The 26,075-nt window shown below is 32.8% G+C and overlaps 1 protein-coding gene across 3 annotated transcripts in view; it reads left to right on the forward strand.

Annotated features, from left to right (window-relative positions):
- The window catches only part of Stt3A (catalytic subunit 3A of the oligosaccharyltransferase complex), a 31,633-nt gene that overhangs the window by 3,395 nt on the left and 2,163 nt on the right, over positions 1–26,075 (forward strand). For all 3 annotated transcript variants that reach the window (XM_076493739.1, XM_076493737.1, XM_076493738.1), the window contains exons 2-13: positions 3,000–3,120; positions 6,018–6,200; positions 7,716–7,861; positions 10,032–10,229; positions 11,904–12,014; positions 12,331–12,411; positions 14,170–14,326; positions 15,887–16,039; positions 17,259–17,341; positions 17,870–18,031; positions 18,580–18,768; positions 21,931–22,150. In XM_076493739.1, coding sequence (XP_076349854.1) covers positions 3,009–3,120; positions 6,018–6,200; positions 7,716–7,861; positions 10,032–10,229; positions 11,904–12,014; positions 12,331–12,411; positions 14,170–14,326; positions 15,887–16,039; positions 17,259–17,341; positions 17,870–18,031; positions 18,580–18,768; positions 21,931–22,150 — 1,795 coding nt within the window. In that variant the 5' untranslated portion in view covers positions 3,000–3,008. The remainder of the gene's footprint in view (positions 1–2,999; positions 3,121–6,017; positions 6,201–7,715; positions 7,862–10,031; positions 10,230–11,903; positions 12,015–12,330; positions 12,412–14,169; positions 14,327–15,886; positions 16,040–17,258; positions 17,342–17,869; positions 18,032–18,579; positions 18,769–21,930; positions 22,151–26,075) is intronic.

Genomic DNA, 26,075 nt, shown 5'->3' on the forward strand with positions numbered 1-26,075 from the left:
TATCTCGTGGTGACATTTGTTTGTCTTTTCCAAATGTTCTATGGCTTCTTCTTCTTCTCCAGGTATCTCGTGGTGACATTTGTTTGTCTTTTCCAAATGTTCTATGGCTTCTTCTTCTTCTCCAGGTATCTCGTGGTGACATTTGTTTGTCTTTTCCAAATGTTCTATGGCTTCTTCTTCTTCTCCAGGTATCTCGTGGTGACATTTGTTTGTCTTTTCCAAATGTTCTATGGCTTCTTCTTCTCCAGGTATCTCGTGGTGACATCTGTTTGTCTTTTCCAAATGTTCTATGGCTTCTTCTTCTTCTCCAGGTATCTCGTGGTGACATTTGTTTGTCTTTTCCAAATGTTCTATGGCTTCTTCTTCTTCTCCAGGTATCTCGTGGTGACATTTGTTTGTCTTTTCCAAATGTTCTATGGCTTCTTCTGCCTCTCCAGGTATCTCGTGGTGACATCTGTTTGTCTTTTCCAAATGTTCTATGGCTTCTTCTTCTTCTCCAGGTATCTTGTGGTGACATTTGTTTGTCTTTTCCAAATGTTCTATGGTTTCTTCTTCTTCTCCAGGTATCTCGTGGTGACATCTGTTTGTCTTTTCCAAATGTTCTATGGCTTCTTCTGCCTCTCCAGGTATCTCGTGGTGACATTTGTTTGTCTTTTCCAAATGTTCTATGGTTTCTTCTGCCTCTCCAGGTATCTCGTGGTGACATCTGTTTGTCTTTTCCAAATGTTCTATGGTTTCTTCTGCCTCTCCAGGTATCTCGTGGTGACATTTGTTTGTCTTTTCCAAATGTTCTATGGCTTCTTCTGCCTCTCCAGGTATCTCGTGGTGACATCTGTTTGTCTTTTCCAAATGTTCTATGGTTTCTTCTGCCTCTCCAGGTATCTCGTGGTGACATTTGTTTGTCTTTTCCAAATGTTCTATGGTTTCTTCTGCCACTCCAGGTATCTCGTGGTGACATTTGTTTGTCTTTTCCAAATGTTCTATGGTTTCTTCTGCCTCTCCAGGTATCTCGTGGTGACATCTGTTTGTCTTTTCCAAATGTTCTATGGTTTCTTCTGCCTCTCCAGGTATCTCGTGGTGACATTTGTTTGTCTTTTCCAAATGTTCTATGGTTTCTTCTGCCTCTCCAGGTATCTCGTGGTGACATTTGTTTGTCTTTTCCAAATGTTCTATGGCTTCTTCTTCTTCTCCAGGTATCTCGTGGTGACATTTGTTTGTCTTTTCCAAATGTTCTATGGCTTCTTCTGCCTCTCCAGGTATCTCGTGGTGACATCTGTTTGTCTTTTCCAAATGTTCTATGGCTTCTTCTTCTTCTCCAGGTATCTCGTGGTGACATTTGTTTGTCTTTTCCAAATGTTCTATGGCTTCTTCTTCCTCTCCAGGTATCTCGTGGTGACATCTGTTTGTCTTTTCCAAATGTTCTATGGCTTCTTCTTCTTCTCCAGGTATCTCGTGGTGACATTTGTTTGTCTTTTCCAAATGTTCTATGGCTTCTTCTTCTTCTCCAGGTATCTCGTGGTGACATCTGTTTGTCTTTTCCAAATGTTCTATGGCTTCTTCTGCCTCTCCAGGTATCTCGTGGTGACATCTGTTTGTCTTTTCCAAATGTTCTATGGCTTCTTCTGCCTCTCCAGGTATCTCGTGGTGACATCTGTTTGTCTTTTCCAAATGTTCTATGGCTTCTTCTTCTTCTCCAGTTATCTCGTGGTGACATTTGTTTGTCTTTTCCAAATGTTCTATGGCTTCTTCTTCTTCTCCAGGTATCTCGTGGTGACATTTGTTTGTCTTTTCCAAATGTTCTATGGCTTCTGCCTCTCCAGGTATCTAGTGGTGACATCTGTTTGTCTTTTCCAAATGTTCTATGGCTTCTGCCTTTCCTCTGTGTAAAAGTTAAATAAATAAGACATTGTTTTAGAAAAACATAAATTTTGTGGATATGGAATATGATCTGGGTTTGAATCTAAAGATTCATTTTAAGTTTAGGAATGTGAAGATTATTGTAAGTGAGAATAAGGTCATTGGTGGATCGTATAAATTCTTTGACCTTCCTGTTATAGGAAGCTCATATTGTGAAACAGGAGCTCCCCACAGTAACACTGGGTGTTAAGTACCGTGAACAATTGAAAGAAATCAAAACAGTTCACTTCTTTCAGCAGGAGTCTTGAAAAATGTTAAATGATGTAATGTAGATTTATAGAATTGTGCAAAACTTGGATAGATTGTTTTAAGATTGTCTTATAAAGTATGGGATGGTGATTGGAATTTTAAATGTTTAATTTTTCTATAATTTGTATTCAGTTATTTTTAAGACAGTTGCAGCACACTTAAAAGTCTTTCTGATGATGTGATAAATATTATTTTTGGTAATTTAACTGTATTTATAGGTAGGAATGACTGTATCACTAACCTCTCTATACAGAGTAGCTATTTTCCATTTGAAGTCATGCTTTTTTGTGTATGGAGCTGAGTATCTATTGGAAATACATTTCCAGCTAAGGAAAAACGTTAACATTAGAGAAAGTTTTATGCATTTATTATTGTTAAGATCATAAATAACTGATTAACCCTTTATTACCTTGCTTATTGTTTGAGCTAATAATTCCTTGTGTGAAACTTTACCTTTGTAACTTTCTTCTTAAAGAAAATATTTGAGATATGTGTTAAGTTTTGGCAGAAAATACAAATAGAACAAGTGAAAACATTTTTAAGAGCATCGGATATGTCTTGCAGCTTTGACATTCATACGTTAATCTACATTAAAATTCAGCCTTTACTTTCAACTTGCCAGTACAATATGTTTTAAATTAAATTTTTTATGTAAAAAATGATCAGTAAGCATGTCTAAGTTTTAAAAATAAAACTTTATTTTGAATTTTGTTATCCAAAGATGTAGACATGTGTTAACAAGAAAGTTCATTTTCCAACAATCTTTATATAGTTTAATGAGATACTAAACATTGTTTTATCCATTCACCATATGTATTTATTGTTTTGTTCAGTTATCAGTCATGTCAGCCACTGGAGTTCAATATAAGAAGAAAGGATGGCTGATTCAGATGTCTCCAGAGAAGCAGGATACACTTCTGAAGATGTTGATTCTTTCAATGGCTGCTATACTGTGTAAGTCGATGAAGAATTCCGATGTTTTATTTGTGTGCATGGTTGGTAAGAAAAGTGATCTCAATGTGTGACATTTCCACTTTGATACCCGACATAAAATGTCATAATTATCCAATACCTATTCATTTTAAGATGTTACATCTACAGCTAATTAGAGAGAGAAAAACAGGCTTATGTGATAAAGAACAGAAGCAATGTCTTTTACTTCATTACTTTGTTTTTAATTAAACAAAAAATGAAAAAAACGTATAGTAATTTGTTAAAAGCGGTCACGTTATTTTTTAAACTATTGTATTCAAATTGAAATATTTTGCACGCTTCAGTTCTTAGTGTAGCAGAAAAATACGTATAATAAAGGTGTGTAAAGTTACATGAGATTAGAGTGATAGATCTAGACAAAAGAGAATTCATAAAAAACATACAAACAATCTAAGGTTTCCAATGAACACAAGGCACAGTTGGCTACAATCATGAATAAAGTTTCTCACACACACACACACACACACACACACACACACACACACAGGAATGCAGTCAATCTTATTGGTCAGTTTCCCATCTTTATGTACTGTCACTCTTTTTTTTAGTTTCTAAGAAAGTGACGGCTGACTATGTCAGATTTATACTTGTTAATATCCTTGACTTTACCCTCATTCAGATGACTTCTGCTTTCCAGTTTTATTCCCCTCTGTAGAAAGGATGCTTCATTGCTGGTAAAAGTGTAGAAGTTTTTTCTCAGTCTGTCTGTCTGAAGTTATGTCAAGAAGGTGGCATGCTGACTGAAAGAATCTCTCCATCATAGCCATGTAAGGGTGTCTTCATGATTCCAGGACAATGAGTATTTCTGAGGGTTTAAAGGATTTTCATGCTTGTTTGAATGTACAGATTGTTTTCTGGGAACCTTAATTTTGAAAGCATTGATCATGTTGTTAGCCCTAACAAATGTCATTTATCCTGGTGTCCCTGCCATCTTCATGTGATATTTCAATGTCTCCATAAGTGTGATTTCTATGATAAATACATTTATCCCACAGTGTCCCAAAATCTTTTTTCTCATAGTGCAAAAACCAGGATACTTGTAAGTTCTTCAGTATTTTGGCTGTAGAACTGCATATGTGGATATCACTGGGCAAAATTGTAACTTGTTGATTTTATTCTTGAAAGAAATTACTAAAAAGGGTTAAATTGAAAATTTTATTTTTTAGTGAAATTAATGTAATAAAAATTCTAGGTGTAAAATATGTTATGTATAGACCAAAAAAGCATCCAAAGTCTAACTTAAAGAAATGAAATCAAAATTGGTGGTTAAACTGGTAGCTGCACTTACAGCATTGATAATGATTTTATAGTAAATGTTTATTCATTAGTTAGACAAGTTGCAATTTTCATTCAGCCTGGGTATACATAGCCTTAGCTAATTAGTAAATGAATACTTGCTGCAAAAGTTTAATCAGTGTTATAAGTGTAGCTGTCATTTTTGATTTCATTCATTTGAGTCGCATGCTGAACTTTTTTTTGTTTTGTTTTGTTTTTTGGCTGAAACTTTTTTTTCACACCTAAGGTGTTTTGATTTGGCATCATGACATTTTGACAATACACTAACAAACCATACCAAATAAGAAAGTGACACTTGATAGTAACCAGCATTAACCTTAGAATCATAAACCTATTATTTGGAACAGATCTTTACCCTACAGAATCAGCCAGGTTCTTTAAAATATGTGGTGGTAGTTTTTCTTGTCTAAAACAGTGTTATAACTTTTTTTTATACTGACACCATGGAATTTAGATTAACAGTTTCTTGTCATCACCTCCATGAACTCATTGCAACTGTATCAAGCATCATTTTTTATGCTAAATTCTTAAGCTTATATCACATGATGCTAAATGATCTTTAATTAGTATAATTTTATAAAATTTAATAAATTTGTACTGAAAGAATAACAATCAGTAATAATTGTCTATTCATATGATTCTTTTGAAAAATTGAGCTAGAAACTGCTAATCTAGTTTGCTTGACCTAACCAGTACTTAGGTATCTGCACATCCTTTAACATTTTAGTTTTATTGCTCTAAATTAGTCATCTTTAATTCATATAACAAAAAAACTAAAGGTGATCCATTTTTAATCTTAAAAATGTTACTGATAACTCGTTTCTCTGTTTTTTGAGGGAGTCCACAAAATGTTTCATTACATCTCAGCAGTTTTTGTTGAATAGGTACATGTGGCTTATTTACACCAAATGAGACTCCTAATTGCAGGCTGTGTACCAAATTTGAAATAAAAATCCACAAAGGTTAAGTGTGTTTTACCATTGGATAAAGTTTCTTTAACTGGTGCAAAGAAAAAACAAAAAGAGAAAGAAATTCTATCAAAATGGAACGTGTTATATCTCGGGTGTTTCTTTGAATTGCTGTGAAATCTGGTATTTGAAGTAAGAGTCCAGTTGAGTGCACGTATTGAAAATGTGTAGCAGTTTGGATTATCACAGTCTAAGCTATAGAAGGTGGAAAAATCACTGAACTGTTACTCTTTTTAATAACACAATGTGTTATACAGGTTGTTTTTTGGTACTCAAAGGGTTAAAGTGCAGTTCTAAATGTATATCTGATTATGGATTTGTGGGTATCAACACTAATGATTTACATCATACATAAGAAGGTAGAACTGATTAATTTGAAAATAACACTGACTATTTTATTCTAAACACATGTTTAGTGTCTGATGCTACTAAGTTGTGCTCACTTCTGTGTGAAACATTAAGTGCTAATTTCTATCTCAACTGGTTGTAAATTCTTCAAACCTGAACTGTCTGTAATATATATATATATATATATATTATACTGATTAAAATGGGTTACTTGGTTTTACACAACGTAAAACATTTTTATTTTAGCATTTTCAACTCGTCTGTTTTCCGTGTTGAGGTTTGAAAGTGTAATCCATGAGTTTGATCCTTACTTCAACTATCGCACAACTCGCTTCTTGGCAGAGGAAGGGTTTTATAGTTTTCACAACTGGTTTGATGATAGGGCCTGGTACCCCTTGGGTAGAATCATTGGAGGAACTATCTATCCAGGTGAGAATGGATTCATTACTTTAACTACATTAAATTTTTTTTTTTTTTTTAATTGAGTGTATGAAAAGTACTGATAAATTTTATTGAGACCAAGTTATCAATGAATGAATATTATAATTAATTCATTGAGGTAGTTGGTATATGGCAGCTTCATTAGACTGTTGATTAAAATTGATGTTAAGAAATGATGGGGATACGTAAATTTTGTATGGATAACAAAGATTTTCATTTGATTAATTTTGTTAGTAACTCTGGCATGCAGGTATTTGATCCTTCCAACAGCTAGAGATTCGAGGATCTGGTATGTGTAATGAGTTGTAGTACTAGAATAATGCTGTGGTCCGATTTAAAATTTTTCTGAACAAACAGAAGGATGATTGACCAAGTAGTGGAAAAGCAGTGTGCATTTTTGTGTAAGGTAGATACTTATCAGAGAATGACATAAACAGAGATGCCAACTATTTCAAATGACTGAGTGTAATGATTGTAGACAGAGGCTTTTTAGATTTGCCAGAAACAAGACAATCTGGTGAACGAGGCCTCTTTTTTTTTCCATCTTGTGAACGATCGCATTGGTGTTTTTATGCCGCTTAGAAAATGAAAAATACCCGTCTACGCGAGCGCTGATTGGCTGACAAGCACTGATGACATAACTGTGGATTCCCCCACGTACCCAGTAGGAGAAGCACTGCACTCAAACTATTGGTAGACGTCAGAGATACAAATATTTTTTGTTATTTCAAGCACAAACATGATTATCACAAGTAGCCATTTGGACTATGTATTTTATTTATTATCAAAATTTATTTGTATCTCACTAGAAATTTTCTTTTCATCTCTTTCAAGCCCTGGGGGAACAATTTATCACTTTATTGTATAGGCCTATATAAAGTATAATAATTTGAGAGTTGCAACAAGTCGTAATATTTGTCTGTATGAGCGTATAGTGCTAATGTATGCACCAAAATCATAATGATTACGCTCAAATCTTAATGGTTGGCATCTCTGCATAAAGTATGTTTATCTTTAAATGAAAATTATAATATGAGTGTATGTTCAGAAGGTGACGAACAAAAGGTGTTCTAATTTTGTGGCATTTTATAAACAGTTCTTGGAAAATAATTGCGTATTGGAAAGATAATTTGTTAAAGTGATACCATGTACAATCTAAAGTGCACCAGTGACTCAAGAAAAATTACAGTCCAAAAGATATTCACTTAATGTATCCTTCCTAGCTAATACTGTTTTAACAAAACAAGATTAAACTTATTGTGCTATGTGTTAATTATTTCGTTATATCCTTACACATGTAATAAGACATTAATATTAATTATCAATTAGAACAAAATGAAAACCCAATCTTTTTATTAGTGTAGCTAATTACCTGTACTTCTGTATGTGTCAATTTACAAAGATTTTAATGTATTGTTAGCGATGAATGTTTTAACATTTTTTTGTTTGAAATGTGTAAAGAATGTGTTGTATATCATTTTAACCCAGTGTTAATTTTTGTAGGTTTGATGATAACTTCTGCCACAATCTACAGGGTGTTGAGGTTTGTCAACATCCCTATTGATGTCCGAAATGTTTGTGTATTTCTGGCTCCTCTCTTCTCAAGTTTGACGACTATTGTGACATATCTCCTGACTAAAGAATTAAAGGTTGATTGTGTATTCAATCACTTTATAGAAACTTCAAAAGATAACATTTTGTTTGAGTTATTTACTATTACGATGTAAATAAAAATTGCGAATGTCTGTCAAAATATAATTTTTGACACTTTATTATAAAGTTAATGTATTTATGTTGGAAATGGTTCCATATATATGTTGTTATGTTTAGATGAAAGTTTAATTTGTATGAAGTATTTGAACCTTTTCTTTGTGGTTTGTGTAAATCTGTGTACCACCCCATATGCAAAGATTCACAATTTTTTGTGGTAGGCAACATTCAGAATGTTACACACAAGATGCTTGAATCTTATGATGTCAACTGTAGTTAAAGAGTTAAAACTGTATGTATTGTCATATCCCTTGACATTGAACTTTGCCATGGCTTTGAAAAGTTGCCTACTAGCAACATGTGATATTTTTAACTTATATGAGGCAGTAACATTGGTAGCAATGTTCATCCAAGGGCAGCCATGTTGAAAAGTGTTTGTAATTAACAAAATACTATATACCATTAAGTTTTGTTCCTTTCATTTGTTATACTAACAATTCTTTTTATTTTGTTTGTTTTACTCTTTGCTAAACACTCACAATTTGACTTTCCAGCTGGTTAACTTTTGTGTAAGATGCTAAAAATACACCAATGGAATGTTTTTAATTTCACATGCATCAGAACTGCAAGTATCTCTGATGTTACCAATTTTAAAACTTGCTGTTAGTTAAATAATATTCTGAAGTAAGATAAGATTGATTGTTGCATCATGTAAACCAAGATGTTGTACTTGTTTTTTGATGCACATTGTATGATTACCTTGTGTGTCTCAGATTGAAATGGACTGAACCTTTGCTTTCTGCCCTTCTTCACAAACATATGTTAAATGTTAAAAATCTGAGTTGATTCATAGCTCAATTGGTTATTTAACTTTTAATTTATTTAACATGTTACATGTAAACAAATTAATGTAGGGACTTCACTTCTGGTAATGTTGAAGTCATATTCTTAATAGGAAGAGCAGAAAAGATTTGCATTATCAGGGAATCCTTAGGATTTTCTCACGTGTATATACTGAGTCTCGGGTCGATGTCCTGAGTTACATGTTTAACCAGATGTTTACTGGGACCCCACAGGGATTCTTAGGATTGTGTTGATAGTAATAACAATAACGTTAGAGATTAAATTATGGTTAAAAAACATTCAGTTTAGAATAATTTAACACTGGAACTTGTTCTCTGTTGGTTGAAGGCACTTCCCTCTTTTATACCTTATTATTGAGAAATGGATGATGAAGGTTCATTAGATCAAGTAACAGTTTTCCACCACAGATCTGGTGCTAAATCATAGTTTGTAAATCACTTTGTTAAATTTGCCAGAGTTATGCTTGATATGGTATCAAACTAATTTTTGTAAGTCTTATGTATTGATTTTGTGTTTTCTGAGAGGACCATATACATTTTGGAATAAAGTTAAATAATTTTTATGTATTCATGAAAATTAAAGATACAAGATAGTTATTGGTTTTGGTTTCAGTTTGTTTTTGAGTTTCATCCTTAATACTTGTGTATTGCATACAGTGCTGAGAATTTAAAAATGGATGTACACTCTGGGATGTCACATCATGTTCCTTGACCAAGAAAATAGAATATCGGACCTTCTGTGTTCGCTAACACAGGTGTTGAATATACATACTGGGATGTTACATTATGTTTTTTGTCCTATAAAACAGGATCTCAAACCTGCTGTGTTCCTTAACATGACTTTCATGTTGAATGTATGTTAAAGATTAAAGATGTAAGTTTCATTGCTGATACAAGTACAAGTAAATAAAAAGGTGTAGATTGTTAATGTGATTGAATGATATTGCACGTTTTGGTCACGATTATTAAGTATCCTTATTGTCAAGTTGACAAGGGTAGAATGAAGTTATATTAGTATCACCACCAACATAATGGTGTTAAGGTACCGCTAAATCACAGCTAAAACAAGTGATAAAGTAATATTTTTGTCTTTACAGATTGGAAAGCTAATTCATGCCTTTTGTCATGTACTTTTACACTTGCAAAGATAGGACCAAAAATAGTGCACTGGCATTGTGAGTTATATTTATTAAGTATGGGAAATAGCTACACCTCCAACTGTAAACCTTTTCACTGTTATGAACAGGATGCTGGGTCAGGCCTCGTGGCAGCTGCGATGATATCCATTGTTCCGGGATACATCTCTCGATCAGTCGCTGGTTCGTACGATAATGAAGGTATTGCAATCTTCTGTATGTTATTAACGTATTACCTTTGGATCAAGGCTGTAAAGAGTGGAACAATCTACTGGGGAACGTTGTGTGCTGTAGCATATTTTTACATGGTAGGTGGTTTTTAAAGAAATATTTTTTACCTGTGCTGTAGTACCATTTCTTCCGTTCATAGAAAAATTAATAACTTTGAATTTAAAAGCATATTATTTCTATACCATTTGTTTTGATCAGTTTGCCTTTAATAAAACTGCAAACCTGTAATGGTAATTATTTTTAAGTTATATTAGTTATAAAAGAGTTCCTGCAATAGGCCAACAATAATTCTATTTCGGATATTAAATGTTCTATCATTTGAGATTTCGGAAACTTTTATAGGATGGCTTAAGAGAATTGGTGATTTGCTTCTTTTCTTAAGTTCTAGTTAATTTTTGAAGTAAAAGATTGTCTGCATTTATTATGTGTTTTGTAAGCTGATAAGGGAATTTGGAAAAAGACAAAAAAAAATCATTAATAACCAATGTCACAGTTCAGTTAAACCTGCGTCTTCGATTTTTAGTTCTACTTTCTTTGTAGGAAATAAAGACCTCGATTTAGTAAAATATATTTCTTGTCCAGTCTAACATAACTGTGGAAAACAACAAAATTTTAGGGATTATTAAGTTATTTATGCTCTTACCTTGACAAAGAAAAAAGGATATTAATGAATTCATTTTAAGTGACAGCAGACAAAGAATGTTTGATACGGTTGAATATTTCTATGAGAGTGTTATTAGTAACATTAAGACTACATTATTTTCCACCTTGTTTTTGGTGTCTTTAAACAGTTATTATTCAATTACTTTTTTCTTTTTGAAAAATGTGTCAACTTTTAGTCTTACATTTGCTCCCAGTTTCTACAGTGTAAGGTGATCATTGAATTTTAACATGAAATTTAGATTGGTTGATTATTACTTTTGAGTATATATATATTTTTACTGTATTGTTTTGTTAACTGCAAATTAAGTAAAAAAAATCGCACGACTTGCACGTCTTTGTCCTTGGCCTTATCTGGCCTTTTGGTTAACGTGCTGGATTGTGGATCTTGTAGATCCATGGTTTGTGTCCTGTTTTCACAAGTTCATGCTCTGTGTTTCGAAGTCATGGATGCATTATAAGAGTGATGGTTAGGTTTCAGTTTTTGAATAGAGAGGCCTAAGAGCTGCCATTGAGTTCCCAATTAGCAAATGTTAGCACATGTAGTTCGTGTAGCTTTGCTTGAATATCAGAAACAAATGGAGCCATCCCAGTTTTCCATGTTGCTCCAACTTGATATATGCTATAGACATGCTGTCACTTCTCTCCAGTCTTCAGAGTTTCATGATTAAAACACCTAATTCTGGGTTAGAACACTGCCAAAGGAGAACTTCTTTGGATGTTACATTAAGTGGTTGAAATATATTTGTTCTTAAAATACTGTTGAGAAAAATATAAAATATATCACAAACATTGGCTAATGACTTTACTCTGATACAAACTGAAATAATGATAAAACTTGTACCTTTTTACTTGACAGATTTTGCTATGCTCTTTTATGAACATTCACAGATGGGATTACAACATAAATTTCTATATTTAGGTCTACAGGTTGCATTGAGGAATGTATTAAAATTAAAATATTTTTTCATATACAATTCTTATAACAAAATCTCTTCTTTTTTTTAATTTACTATTTATCTTGATGTTATATTTTTTCAACAGAGTGCTGTTGATATTTCCTGAAATGTTCTCGTTTATTTATTTGTTAGGTGTCATCTTGGGGAGGTTATGTTTTTTTGATCAACCTCATTCCGCTGCACGTTATAGCACTCATGGTAACTGGCAGATTTTCACACAGGGTCTACATTGCTTATAGTACTGTAAGTTTATGTGACTATTGTCAGATTTCATGTCTTTGTTAATTGTTTATCAATATTTTTTTAACATTTATAAAAATAATTCCATCAAAAATAAGGGTATTGAAGTAATGACAAATGCATGTGTTAATATCAAAGTATTTTAAAGTTTGAATTTCTATCAAAATTGTCTTTTTTCCATAATAACAAATATGATATAAATGTAATAGAACTTGTCGATTTTATCAAAAATGTCCAATTTTTCACTGAACAAAAATATTGTATTTTATTACAGATTTCATGTCCAAATTTAATAAAAAGTTCTTTAACTCTTTTTCAGGTGTACTGTTTAGGGACCATGCTTTCAATGCAGATTTCATTTGTGGGTTTCCAACCTGTTCAGTCAAGTGAGCACATGGCAGTGAGTAAATTCAATGTGTTTTTCTAGTACTAAGAATAGATTTATCATAGTGTGTAATAAATTGGAAAACTGCTCTTCAAGGCTGTCTTAGAAACAGTTGTCATCAGGTGCTTTTCTGTAATAATTGTAACTATCCTGCAGCTCTAAGAATGATGAATTAATAATTAAAGTGTAGAATAACTTTATTGTAACTACATTTTATTGTTTTTCAATATCCTGGTTAAGTAGAATTGCAATACTATAATCTACTAGGATTTGAAAGTGAACTTATCCAGAGAAATGTTGATAAGTTGAGTTAGATGTGGTTATAAAGGAACTTCATTCACTTTGCAGGGAGGGCTGAATCTAATACTATGTAGCATTCCATTAGATTCCAATTGGTTGTAAGTTATGTAACTGAAAGCTCAGATTTCAGGGTTTTGGAATAATGGTAGTTTGGCTGTAATTGTTTTGTTGTCATCTTAACTTTTCCCACTTTTTTGGAATACTTCTTTCCTTTTTTAGTTTTATATTTATATCGTGTGTTACATGTTATTGTATTTGGTTAATTTTCAAATCAGTTTTATAAATAATTTGAATTTTTCTTTTATATTCAAAACTTATGCATGTGGTAGTTGTTTCACAGCTGTTATGCAATTAGCATGTGGTGTTTCCAGTTCAAATAATCAAAAACTAGACTTACCTGTCAGGGTTAATCACACTGTATAATATTAGACTTACCTGTCAGGGTTAATCACACTGTGTAATAGTAGACTTGCCTGTCAGGGTTAATCACACTGTGTAATAGTAGACTTACCTGTCAGGGTTAATCACACTGTGTAATAGTAGACTTGCCTGTCAGGGTTAATCACACTGTGTAATAGTAGACTTGCCTGTCAGGGTTAGTTAATCACACTGTGTAATAGGAACAGTATTCCAGGTCCTTGCTTTTCTTGGGACTATTTTCTTCACTGTGAGTTATGCTCAGTTGGATAATCATGCCAGTGTACTACTGTCTGTCAACACACGTTGTTTATTCATGATGTGTTAAAAACATGTTGATCCAAGAAGTCTTGATAAAACTAAAATAGAAACCCTTCTATTATCAACACACCTTGTTTGATATTGAACAAGAAGTGAAGTTAGATTTAAAAGTTTTCAATATCACATGTAAAAACCATGAAAGCTCACTGATTTGTTTATGATTTTTATTTTTGTATGTTTTGAGACATGGCTGCAAGATTGTGGACTTGTGTGTTTTTTGTTTATCGTCATTATAGTTGAGGGCATTACTCTGGAATAGGCTTAATGAATCTTTAATCTGTTTTCCTATTTTTTGTCTATTACACTCTTTTGTCTTAATTTTTATTTATAAACATTTATGGTTGATCATTAAAGCTGTAGATAATTAAAGGCTATTATAAATTTTAATAACTAACGTCACGTCATAATCAGTTTTTAAGGAAATGGACAATCTTGTTTCTTACAGTACCTCATGATTTCAATCTTGAGTAGAAATGCAAGAAGTGAAACATCTGAAATGATATTTTTACATGACTCATGTTGGGAATCTGAAATAGACACATTTAGGAAGACTGGAAACAAAACCATGTGCAGTTAATTTGATATTTATCACATGTTTCAGACCTATAATTCAGTCTTTGCTAATGTGTTTCACATCTTATTTTAAAAAATACCTTGTTATAAACAAAACTTGTCTAATTGTTAAATCAAAATATAGCAGGTTATTGTCCTCTGTTGATGTTAAATATTTTACAGGCCTTGGGGGTGTTTGGTCTCTGCCAGCTTCATGCATTTGTTGATTATGTCCGATCTCGCCTGCCTAAAGAACATTTTGAGGTCCTGTTTAAGACGGTTATTCTTTTGACTGCAGGACTTTCTGCATTAGTTGGAGGAGTCTTAACGGTCACTGGGAGTATCCTTGACTTATTTGCTGCAGAAGAATTCCTTCGTTTCATATTATTTCGGAACATTTTTGACAAAACCAGAAATAATACATTCATGTTGTTACTGGCAATTATATCTGTTTTATTAAAGTTGTATGAAGTTGAGTGTTTTATTTTCTTTGTTTATATCTGTTTTATTAAAGTTGTATGAAGTTGAGTGTTTTATTTTCTTTGTTTATATCTGTTTTATTAAAGTTGTATGAAGTTGAGTGTTTTATTTTCTTTGTTTATATCTGTTTTATTAAAGTTGTATGAAGTTGAGTGTTTTATTTTCTTTGTTTATATCTGTTTTATTAAAGTTGTATGAAGTTGAGTGTTTTATTTTCTTTGTTTATATCTGTTTTATTAAAGTTGTATGAAGTTGAGTGTTTTATTTTCTTTGTTTATATCTGTTTTATTAAAGTTGTATGAAGTTGAGTGTTTTATTTTCTTTGTTTATATCTGTTTTATTAAAGTTGTATGAAGTTGAGTGTTTTATTTTCTTTGTTTCATTTCATAATTTAGACATTACTAGCAAGACCAAGAGAGAAATATTTATTTAATGGTAATGTTGTTTCTGTTGAAGTTCCATAATCCTTTGCATAAAATTGTACATTCTATTCTTTTTTCTCTGTTAAACTGTTTGGGCCAGAATGAAGAACTGTAGTTAGGTTGGATTTCAAATTTAAATACTGTGTTTGAAAAACACAAAACAAACAAGTGATTAAAATTGGCCATACAATTACAAAAAAGTGTCAAATGAGATCATTAAAGGTGCATCAAAGCTTGTGGGCCCCCAGTGGCACAGAGAAATGTCTGTAGACTCGAACTTCTAAAAACTGGGTTTCAATACCCATGGTGAGCGTAGCACAGATAGTCCATTGTGTAGCTTTGTGCTTAATTACAAACAAACAAACAAAACTTGTGTTTATAAATAGTGTTTTGACCTTTGTCCCACATTGTTAGCTGCACATGGATACTTGGATTCAGAATGTTTTACTTTCTTACATTTATAAGTTTGTACATTTATGTATCTGTAGTGTAGTGAAACTGATGTGAATTCACATCAGTTTTAATAACAATTTTGTGGACTCTTTAATGTTGTGAAACTGGATGCATGGTTGTTATTTAAACTACGCAATGGACTATCTGCACACTGTCCGTTACGAGAAAGTAACCCTCAAGTTTCAGTGTTGTAAGTTTGTAAACTTACCACTGATCCAACAGTTAACTGAATTTGATAAACCTGTAATTCATGAAAAAACGTTCATTCTTGAGTGTATGCTTGTGTGTGTTAATGGTTGATTAAGTTTAGATATATGATAAATTGGTGTATGCCATCAAACTTGAACTATTCAAGAAAATGAACATAACCATAATCGACGAGCAAGCGTAAGTTAATTAACAAGTTATTAGAATTAACAAATAAAAATGCATTTAAACATTTTAGTGCTTAAATGCATCTTAAAAAATCCACAAAAAATATAATCAAAATTTGTCAGGTTAAGTAAGAGTAAATTATTATAGGCCTTGACAGGATTTTCATTAAGAAATTTCTCCATGGACGGGCCGTTTCTACTCACTTCTTGACCCTTCGTATGCCAAAAACAACATCCCTATAATTGCATCTGTGTCGGAGCATCAGCCGACCTCATGGTCTTCATTTTATTTTGATCTACAACTGCTTGTATTCATGTTTCCAGGTAAGTGTAGCATTAGTGCACAAAAGTTTAATGATTCTGTGTAGAACCTCTGAAGGCACTGTGAAGCAACTATGGTTTCATCTTGAACCTCTAAAGGTATGTTGAACTGGAAAATATTTTAGTAGGAGCAGTAGTGGATGGTGTTTATAAAAAAAACAAAAAAAAACTGCAGTTTTATAATCTTTTTTTTTTACCCAGTAAGATATAGTTCATAGTTTTTGGTGTTGGAATCAGTGAGTTCTTGAAGTGTCTCTTTTCCATTACAGAAATGTTTCTATATTTTATAAATAATTTAATATTTCTAGACTTATTTATTCCTTTTGTAAGCTGATGATGCAACTAAAATGGCAAACGTCTGTCTAGTTTGTGTATTTTTATTTTGTTTTTTTAATGTGATGCTTAACACAAATATTTTGAAATAACAGTTTCATCTGTCTAGAGCTTTTCTTTTGAAGTGTTGGGCTTAGGACTGTAAGGAGTTTGGTAACCATGCTGTCGTGATAAGTTTGTCTTCAACTCTTTTTAGACCACAACTGTTAACAAAATAGTTAATACAAAAGTTAGTCTTAACTGTTAATAGTTACAGTAGGTTTAATTTCTATTACAAGAATCTAAATTAATGGTGTATTGGTAAAACTAATAAATAAAAATTCCATATTTTTGTTATTTTAACAGCAAGCACATTTAGATATGTATAATTTGGATGGTTTGAACCTTTGTCAGATAAAAGCTGGAGTTACGTAAGGGTTTGTTGTGAATAGCTCCTATTCTTTAGATGGTTCTATTATTTTTAGGGTGGTTAGGCTATTCAATTCGCAATCCCTGTCTCACCAAGCATGCTTACACTTTCAGCCTTGGGGGTGTTATGTTGTAATGGTCAATCACACTATTTGTTGCTAAAAGATCAATCCAAAAGTTGGCAGCAGGTGGTAACAAGTAGCTGCTTTTTGTCTAGTCTTTCATTGCTAAGTTAGGCACATCTAGCTCAGATGGACCTCATGTAGCTTTGCTCAAAATTCAAAACACACTGTTCATTAGGTACCAAGGCATGTGATTAGTTTATTTTTGCATTAGTAGAATCCACAAGTCTTTTGTTTTAATTTTACAAGTTTTTTTTTTTTATGTGTAAAGGTTTTTTACTTTTTTAGGTGATAATTACTTCAAAAGATGTAGTCAGAGAGGGATAAAAGCAGTATCTTAAATAAAGTTTCTTTTGTAGTTGGACTGTACTTTTGCTTCAGCAAGTTGACGGATGCTAACATCTTCATCATTTTGTATGGTGTTACAAGTATCTATTTTGCTGTAAGTATCAAAAACATCTTTCACTAGTTTAGAACTGGTGTTTTTAAAAGTTAGGTTATTTGTTCTTGAAAGTGTTGACTTTAGGTTATAGCAAAATTTAGATGTCTTTTTACATGATGCTTTAGAAGAGAAAGTTCAAAACTTAACCCTAACCAGCAGCTACTATCTAAACAAATATGAATGGTATTATTGTAATTTTTTAAAGTTTCTTCAGTGTTTCATTACAGAATAAATCTATAGAAAATAAATATAGGTTAGTGCAGAATTTTAATTTTTTTCAAAGAATAATCTAGAATAGATGTTGAACGTGGGTTTAGTATGGGATTACAGTGTATTTAAAGAACTAAGTAAAATGTACGCTCAGTACGGGCTAGTTTAAGATTGGACTGTGTTAAAAATTAATTTGAAGCTTAGTAGGACTTTTGTTTATGAGTATGGTACTAATTTAGATTAAGAAAAGATTTCAGTTTTTACAGACGGTGAAGATCGTGTTTCTTGCACTGGTAACAGTTTTGTTCTGTTTCCAAGGGTGTGATGGTTCGTTTGATGTTGGTACTTGCTCCCGTTATGTGTATTCTTGCTGGAATCGGAGTGTCGTCGATGATGACAACGTACGCGAAGCAGCTCGACGTTTCACAACAAGACAGGAAAACTAAACGTTTTGAAAGTAACTTTTTTATGAAAAGTGAGGTAGGGTTGACTTACTTTACCATGATTTGGGAAGTTGCATTTTGATAATATATGTACCTCTTAGCAGAGATATAGACAAGACTAAGAATCAGATTAGGATATTTTTATATGCGAGGAACCTTCTACTGTAAAAAACATTTTTCAATACAAACAAGAGTTAAAACAACAATTTATTTTTGTCGCATTTGAAAAAAACATTTTGATCATGGCTACTTCATAGCTTTTAACCATTATTTGGGGGACTTCGTAATGTGGGTGAAATTATACCTGTAATTTTATTAGACGTTACTCTAATTTATTATAATATGTAGTGAAATTCATTTGAAACTCTGTTGTGCGTGTATATTAGGAAAAGCCCTATAAAGTAAATGTTTTTGTATTTTCATTAATAACAATATTGTGTATCTGATTTTGAAAACATTTAAAACTTGAGGTAAAGCTCAGACAAAAAAACTTACGAGAAAACAAATAATATTACATTGTTTATTTTAAGCCATTTGCGTGGCACTGTGGTGACCAGTTTAGTTTCTGTTGTGTCATGATAACAGGTAGCCTGGACTTTCCTGACTGTCATGATGGCTCTTCTTGTGACTTACACCTTTCACTGCACCTGGGTGACCTCTGAGGCTTACTCATCCCCTTCCATTGTTCTCTCTGCACGCAGTCACGATGGCTCCCGCATCATCTTTGATGACTTCAGGGAAGCTTATTACTGGCTTAGACAGAACACCCCAGAGGTACAGTGGGATTTTAGCTAGTGGAAAAACTGTCAGACCATAAATGTTTTTAAGTTGTAAATACAAACTGATCCATATATGCAAAAACGGCTCGTTTGTATTTTCTCAACCCAAACGAGCCATTTTTGTATATGTATATATTTCTCTACAAGTGGGTTTTCTCGACAAACTGATCTATCTTTATAAGTGATAATGGTGATTTGATTAAGAGATGTTTGTTGTTATTGTTGAGATTTATTTGGTAAATGATTTTTAGTTTCATGTTACCTAACACTAAATGTATTTTTATTATAGCATGTTAATGTAAAGTCATTTAAAAAATTTAACTTCTCATTTTACACACAAGTCTTAATTTTTACACAGTTTAAAGTGGTGCTCATCTAAGAGTGGTATCTATGACAGTGACCTTATCTCCTGTAAATCTCTTGAGAGGTCAAAAAAGGGATTCGTTGATCGTTTTTACAAGTGTATAAGTGAAACTTCAATATTTCTACCTGCTCTAGTAATTTTTATTATATCTTTTTATCTCTGGTTAATTTCAAAGTGATGAATAGACAAGATGGGATAAATTACTACTACAAATGAAAAAAAGCCAACACAATTTCACAAACACTTTTATTCCTACCTACGTAAAACCGACTCACGCACACCACAAATATACAGCATCCCTAAACCTCATAAACCAGATTGTCCATTACGACCAATAATGTCCACATATGAATCGTTTAATTACAATCTTTGTAAATACATAGCATGGGCATTCTCCAAATATGTAACATCAGTCAGCTCATTCATCAAAGACTCTTAATTTCAAGTCTAATCTAAATCAACTTAATCATAAAGCCTTAATGGCCAGTTTCGATGTTATATCCCTCTTTACAGAAGTTCCAACCACTGAAGCCTGCAAGATAGCCTTAGAATTCTATATCCGAGACCCTAACCCAACTATAGACATTCCCAGCAACCAATTAGCAACCCTCATAGAATTCACCATGATAAAGACCAACTTCATGTTCAACAACCAAAACTATATACAAACAAATGGCCTAAGCATGGGCAACCCAGTATCACCAGTTCTAGCCAATATTTTTATGACACAAGTTGAAGCACAAGCAATTAACACAGCATTACATCCACCACTATACTGGTACAGATATATATAGATGACACAGTTGTGGGATTCAGATCTACAGAACACATACTTAATTTTTTCAATCACATTAACTCTATACATCCCAACATTAACTTCACATGTGAACAGGAACAAAGCAATCAAATATCATTTCTAAACCTCAAGATTACAAGAACTGACACACAATTCAAAATGGAAATCCACCGAAAAATCACCCATACTGGACTATACATTCCTTGGGACTCAGCACATGAAACAAAACAAAACTCAACATACTAAGAAACCAAATAAACACAGCCATAAAACTATGCTCACCAGATAAAATTAACGATGAATTAGACAAAATAAAACAATACTTCATCAACATCAATAAGTTTCCTCCACAAACCGTAGAAAACATTATACGCACACACCTAGACAGAAAGCAAAATCAACCAACTAAAGTAAATATATCTCACGAATCAAAAAATCACGAAACCATATACTGCTGTATACCATATATTCCTGACATCAGCAAACAAATAACCAACATTTGGCAAAAACTAGTAACAAAATATGACATTCCAGTTAATACCAAATTTATTCAAAAACCAGGCACAAAACTGAGGTCTATACTATGTAAAAACTACACTGACAAATACCACATCAACATTATTTATAAAATACAATGTGATAACTGCCACAACTTCTATATTGAGAAACAAGTAGAAAATCGGAAACCAGATTCAAAGAACATAAAAAGTCACCTTCACACGTTTTTGAACACTGCAAATCAAATAAACACAACATAACCATAGAAAACACTCAAATACTAAATAAAAAAACAAACATAAACAAATGCAAAATTAAAGAAGCCTTACTTATACAACAACTTAAACCCAAAATAAGCCAATATAAAGGAACGCCTTTATACCTATATTAAAAATAATAAAATAAGTAATATAAAATTATATATTCAAACATCTAACACTGCCCTCTACGTTACGACACTCAGTTACACAACCCCTTCCAAACATGTGGTCAGCTTCCGGTCAGTTACCTCTTTCTTTCTTTGTGAACCTGACGATGACCGAAGAAGGTCGAAACGTTGTTCGCTCCTTTATGTAAAATATTTTCTCAACCCAAGCGAGCCGTTTTGCATATAAATTACTGTTTTATTTACTCATTCAGAAAAGTGCTTGGCTTGAATATTAGAATTGGTAAAAAAATACATTTAAAAATTAAATTTTAGATTAAAACAAGTTTGGAATATGTTAATAATTTATTTTAATTTACAGTATAGGGTATCTGTTAATATTGATATTTGGCTTTATTTAAAAAAATTTTAATAAGTATAATGGTGAAATTTCATTGGTATTTAATGATATGCTTATTAAAAATAGAACTTTAAGTTAAAGATACTCTGAAATGCATGTATAATTTTTGTTTTATAAAATTTATTCTTAAGCATTCAGTTCAGACATGCTTGATTTATTACTAATTATGATTATATTCAGTAAGTTTTATTTTGTGACAGGCATTGGTGTTAGTTTTCATTTTTATCATTACTGGTAAATAAATAAGACATCTGATAGCCTAAAGTGGTTTCTTAAGCTTATAATTCATATTATAGCCATCTGAGGTAGTGATAGACACTGTTAATTAATAATTATGTTAATTATTTTTGATTATATTCTTTATTTTTACAGGTTTTTTTCTTCTATACCCATTGTATCATAATCTTAGAAAAATTATGAATTAGTCTGAATCTGCAAAAAAAATGTTTAATTTGTTTTCATTTAACTTTTTCAAGAATATTAAATCTTACTGGTACCATTTCAGTATTGAAGAAAGAAAAGAAGAAATACGTTTATTTTAATTACCTTTAATTATTGTTGTTTACATAGATATTCTATCTTCAGAAGGGTTGGCAGTTAGAGGTGTGGGATGAAACAAAAACTAAAATAGGTCTTAAAATTATTATTATTTTCCTCTTATGAGAGGTTCGTAAAGAAACTATAATTCTTGAAATGTTATTTTGTCTTCTGTAGGATGCTAAAGTCATGTCTTGGTGGGATTATGGGTATCAGATAACAGCAATGGCAAATCGCACAATACTAGTTGACAACAACACTTGGAATAACACACACATTTCCAGAGTTGGACAAGCAATGGCTTCTTCAGAAGAAAAAGCTTATGAGATAATGAGAGAGCTGGATGTGGATTATGTGTTGGTTATATTTGGAGGCCTGACAGGTTACTCTTCTGATGGTAAGTTTAATATGGATTATATGCTGGAAGCCTGTACTTCTAACAATAAATTAATGTGGATGCTGTTCTAATTATATTTGGAAGACTGGTAGACTGTTCTTCTGATGCTAAGTTTAAAATGGATTACGGACTGAGTTATACTTGAAGGCCAGATAGGCTATTTTTCTGATGTTAAGTTTAAAATGGATTATGTGATGGGTTATACTTGAAGGCCAAATAAGCTGTTTTTCTGACTTGAAGATTGGTGGAGATACTTTGTATGAGATAATGAGAGAGCTGAATGTGGATTATGTGCTGGTTATATTTGGAGGCCTGATGGAGATACTTTGTATGAGATAATGAGAGAGCTGAATGTGGATTATGTGCTGGTTATATTTGGAGGCCTGATGGAGATACTTTGTATGAGATAATGAGAGAGTTGAATGTGGATTATGTGCTGGTTATATTTGGAGGCCTGATGGAGATACTTTGTATGAGATAATGAGAGAGATGAATGTGGATTATGTGCTGGTTATATTTGGAGGCCTGATGGAGATACTTTGTATGAGATAATGAGAGATGAATGTGGATTATGTGCTGGTTATATTTGGAGCCTGATGGAGATACTTTGTATGAATAATGAGAGAAACTGAATGTGGATTATGTGCTGGTTATATTTGGAGGCCTGATGGAGATACTTTGTATGAGATAATGAGAGAAACTGAATGTGGATTATGTGCTGGTTATATTTGGAGGCCTGATGGAATACTTTGTATGAGATAATGAGAGAGTTGAATGTGGATTATGTGCTGGTTATATTTGGAGGCCTGATGGAGATACTTTGTATGAGAATAATAGAGAGATGAATGTGGATTATGTGCTGGTTATATTTGGAGCCTGATGGAATACTTTGTATGAGATAATAGAAGATGAATGTGAATTATGTGCTGGTTATATTTGGAGAGCCTGATGGAGATACTTTGTATGAGATAATGAGAGAAACTGAATATGGATTATGTACTGGTTATATTTGGAGGCCTGATGGAGAATACTGTATGAGATAATGAAGAGAGCTGAATGTGGATTATGTGCTGGTTATATTTGGAGAGCCTGATGGAATACTTTATGAGATAATAGAGAGAGTTGAATGTGGATTATGTGCTGGTTATATTTGGAGGCCTGATGGAGATACTTTGTATGAGATAATGAGAAGATGAATATGGATTATGTGCTGGTTATATTTGGAGGCCTGATGGAGATACTTTGTATGAGATAATGAGAGAGTTGAATGTGGATTATGTACTGGTTATATTTGGAGAGCCTGATGGAGATACTTTGTATGAGATAATAGAGAGAGATGAATGTGGATTATGTGCTGGTTATATTTGGAGGCCTGATGGAGAATACTTTGTATGAGATAATGAGAGAGATGAATGTGGATTATGTGCTGGTTATATTTGGAGGCCTGATGGAGATACTTTGTATGAGATAATAGAGAAACTGAATGTGGATTATGTGCTGGTTATATTTGGAGGCCTGATGGAGATACTTTGTATGAGATAATGAGAGAGCTGAATGTGGATTATGTGCTGGTTATATTTGGAGGCCTGATGGAGATACTTTGTATGAGATAATAAGAGAGTTGAATGTGGATTATGTACTGGTTATATTTGGAGCCTGATGGAGATACTTTGTATGAGATAATGAGAGAGATGAATGTGGATTATGTGCTGGTTATATTTGGAGGCCTGATGGAGAATACTTTGTATGAGAATAATGAGAGAGATGAATGTGGATTATGTGCTGGTTATATTTGGAGGCCTGATGGAGATACTTTGTATGAGATAATGAGAGAGCTGAATGTGGATTATGTGCTGGTTATATTTGGAGGCCTGATGGAGATACTTTGTATGAGATAATGAGAAAGCTGAATGTGGATTATGTGCTGGTTATATTTGGAGGCCTGATGGAGATACTTTGTATGAGATAATGAGACAGTTGCATGTGGATTATGTGCTGGTTATATTTGGAGAGCCTGATGGAGATACTTTGTATGAGATAATGAGACAGTTGAATGTGATTATGTGCTGGTTATATTTGGAGGCCTGATGGAGATACTTTGTATGAGATAATGAGAGAGTTGAATGTGGATTATGTGCTGGTTATATTTGGAGGCCTGATGGAGATACTTTGTATGAGATAATGAGAGAGTTGAATGTGGATTATGTGCTGGTTATATTTGGAGGCCTGATGGAGATACTTTGTATGAGATAATGAGAGAGATGAATGTGGATTATGTGCTGGTTATATTTGGAGGCCTGATGGAGATACTTTGTATGAGATAATGAGAGAGATGAATGTGGATTATGTGCTGGTTATATTTGGAGGCCTGATGGAGATACTTTGTATGAGATAATGAGAGAGCTGAATGTGGATTATGTGCTGGTTATATTTGGAGGCCTGATGGAGATACTTTGTATGAGATAATGAGAGAGCTGAATGTGGATTATGTGCTGGTTATATTTGGAGGCCTGATGGAGATACTTTGTATGAGATAATGAGACAGTTGCATGTGGATTATGTGCTGGTTATATTTGGAGGCCTGATGGAGATACTTTGTATGAGATAATGAGACAGTTGAATGTGGATTATGTGCTGGTTATATTTGGAGGCCTGATGGAGATACTTTGTATGAGATAATGAGAGAGTTGAATGTGGATTATGTGCTGGTTATATTTGGAGGCCTGATGGAGATACTTTGTCAAATGAACAACCAGTATTTCAGACACTATTTTTTTGCAGCAAGATTTCACTGTTTGATCTGAATGTGTCATCACAACTTTCTCTGTCTGTCTTGATTCAATGAAATTCTCTAGTTTGATTTGAGATTAAAAAATGGCCTTAATGTCAAATAACTCAGAACCAGGACTGGAAAGGCCAACTTCAGGTGACTGATGGTGGTTTTTATACTTACCTGTTAGTCTTCCTGGTGAGTTACTATAATTACAATTATGCTACAGAATGTTCTTTACAACTTGTGTTACTGTGGTTTTTCTCTTTATGTTGTAGACCAGATGTGAACATTAGTTTTATTCTATTTATGTTATTTTACCTTAATTTTCTTTTATGAATTTTACTTTAATTTTAACTTTTTACCAGATGTTTGGCACAGATAACCTAGCTGCTTTGTGCCATAAAACACTAAACCGACCAACAAATAAATGGAATTTGTTGTCATGACCAACCTCGGCTTCTTTGAATGGATTTGTCAGCTTATTAAACTTTTAGCAAGTTTGTTGACATTTCTAAGTCTGCTTTAAAAGACTTTGAAGAAACTCTGTAAAATTGTACAGATATTCTCAAGAGATTCAGCCAGGAAATAGAAGCAATCTAACTGCTACCTTTATGTTGCTATGCTTTAAAATGTAAAACAACAGCTTTCTGGTTCCTGAAGAGTTTCTGGGGTTTTTCATGTACGTTTTCCAGTTGTATAACGTGTTTTTTTTCTTCAAATGAATTTGAAGATTTCTTGGTTCCTTCTGCACTTCCACAAAAGAACATTTCTCTATAGACACCAAAAATGGTAAGCTGAAGATACTGGACCAACCAAAAAAGAACCATCATGGAAAGAGTAGATGGTTAACCACCCTGATTTGGTGCATGGGATCTCTCGGTTATTAAAAGCTCCATGGACAGTGAAATATCAAGATAACCCTAATATAATAAGTAGATCATTTAATTCTAAGTCTCTTGATGCATCAAATATAAATTGCAACATGATTGGTGCAAAGGATTTGTTGAATCATTAAATCAAAATAATGCTTCATGTATAAGTTGAATTTATGATGTCTCATTTTAGAACTTGTTTGAGTTTAACCCTAAGCTCATTCTAGATAAATACTTTTGATAGAAAAGTTGTACTTTTTTTAAAAACTAATTTAGGGCT

Source organism: Tachypleus tridentatus, chromosome 3 (assembly GCF_004210375.1).
Source record: "Tachypleus tridentatus isolate NWPU-2018 chromosome 3, ASM421037v1, whole genome shotgun sequence".
NCBI classification, from domain to species: domain Eukaryota; kingdom Metazoa; phylum Arthropoda; class Merostomata; order Xiphosura; family Limulidae; genus Tachypleus; species Tachypleus tridentatus.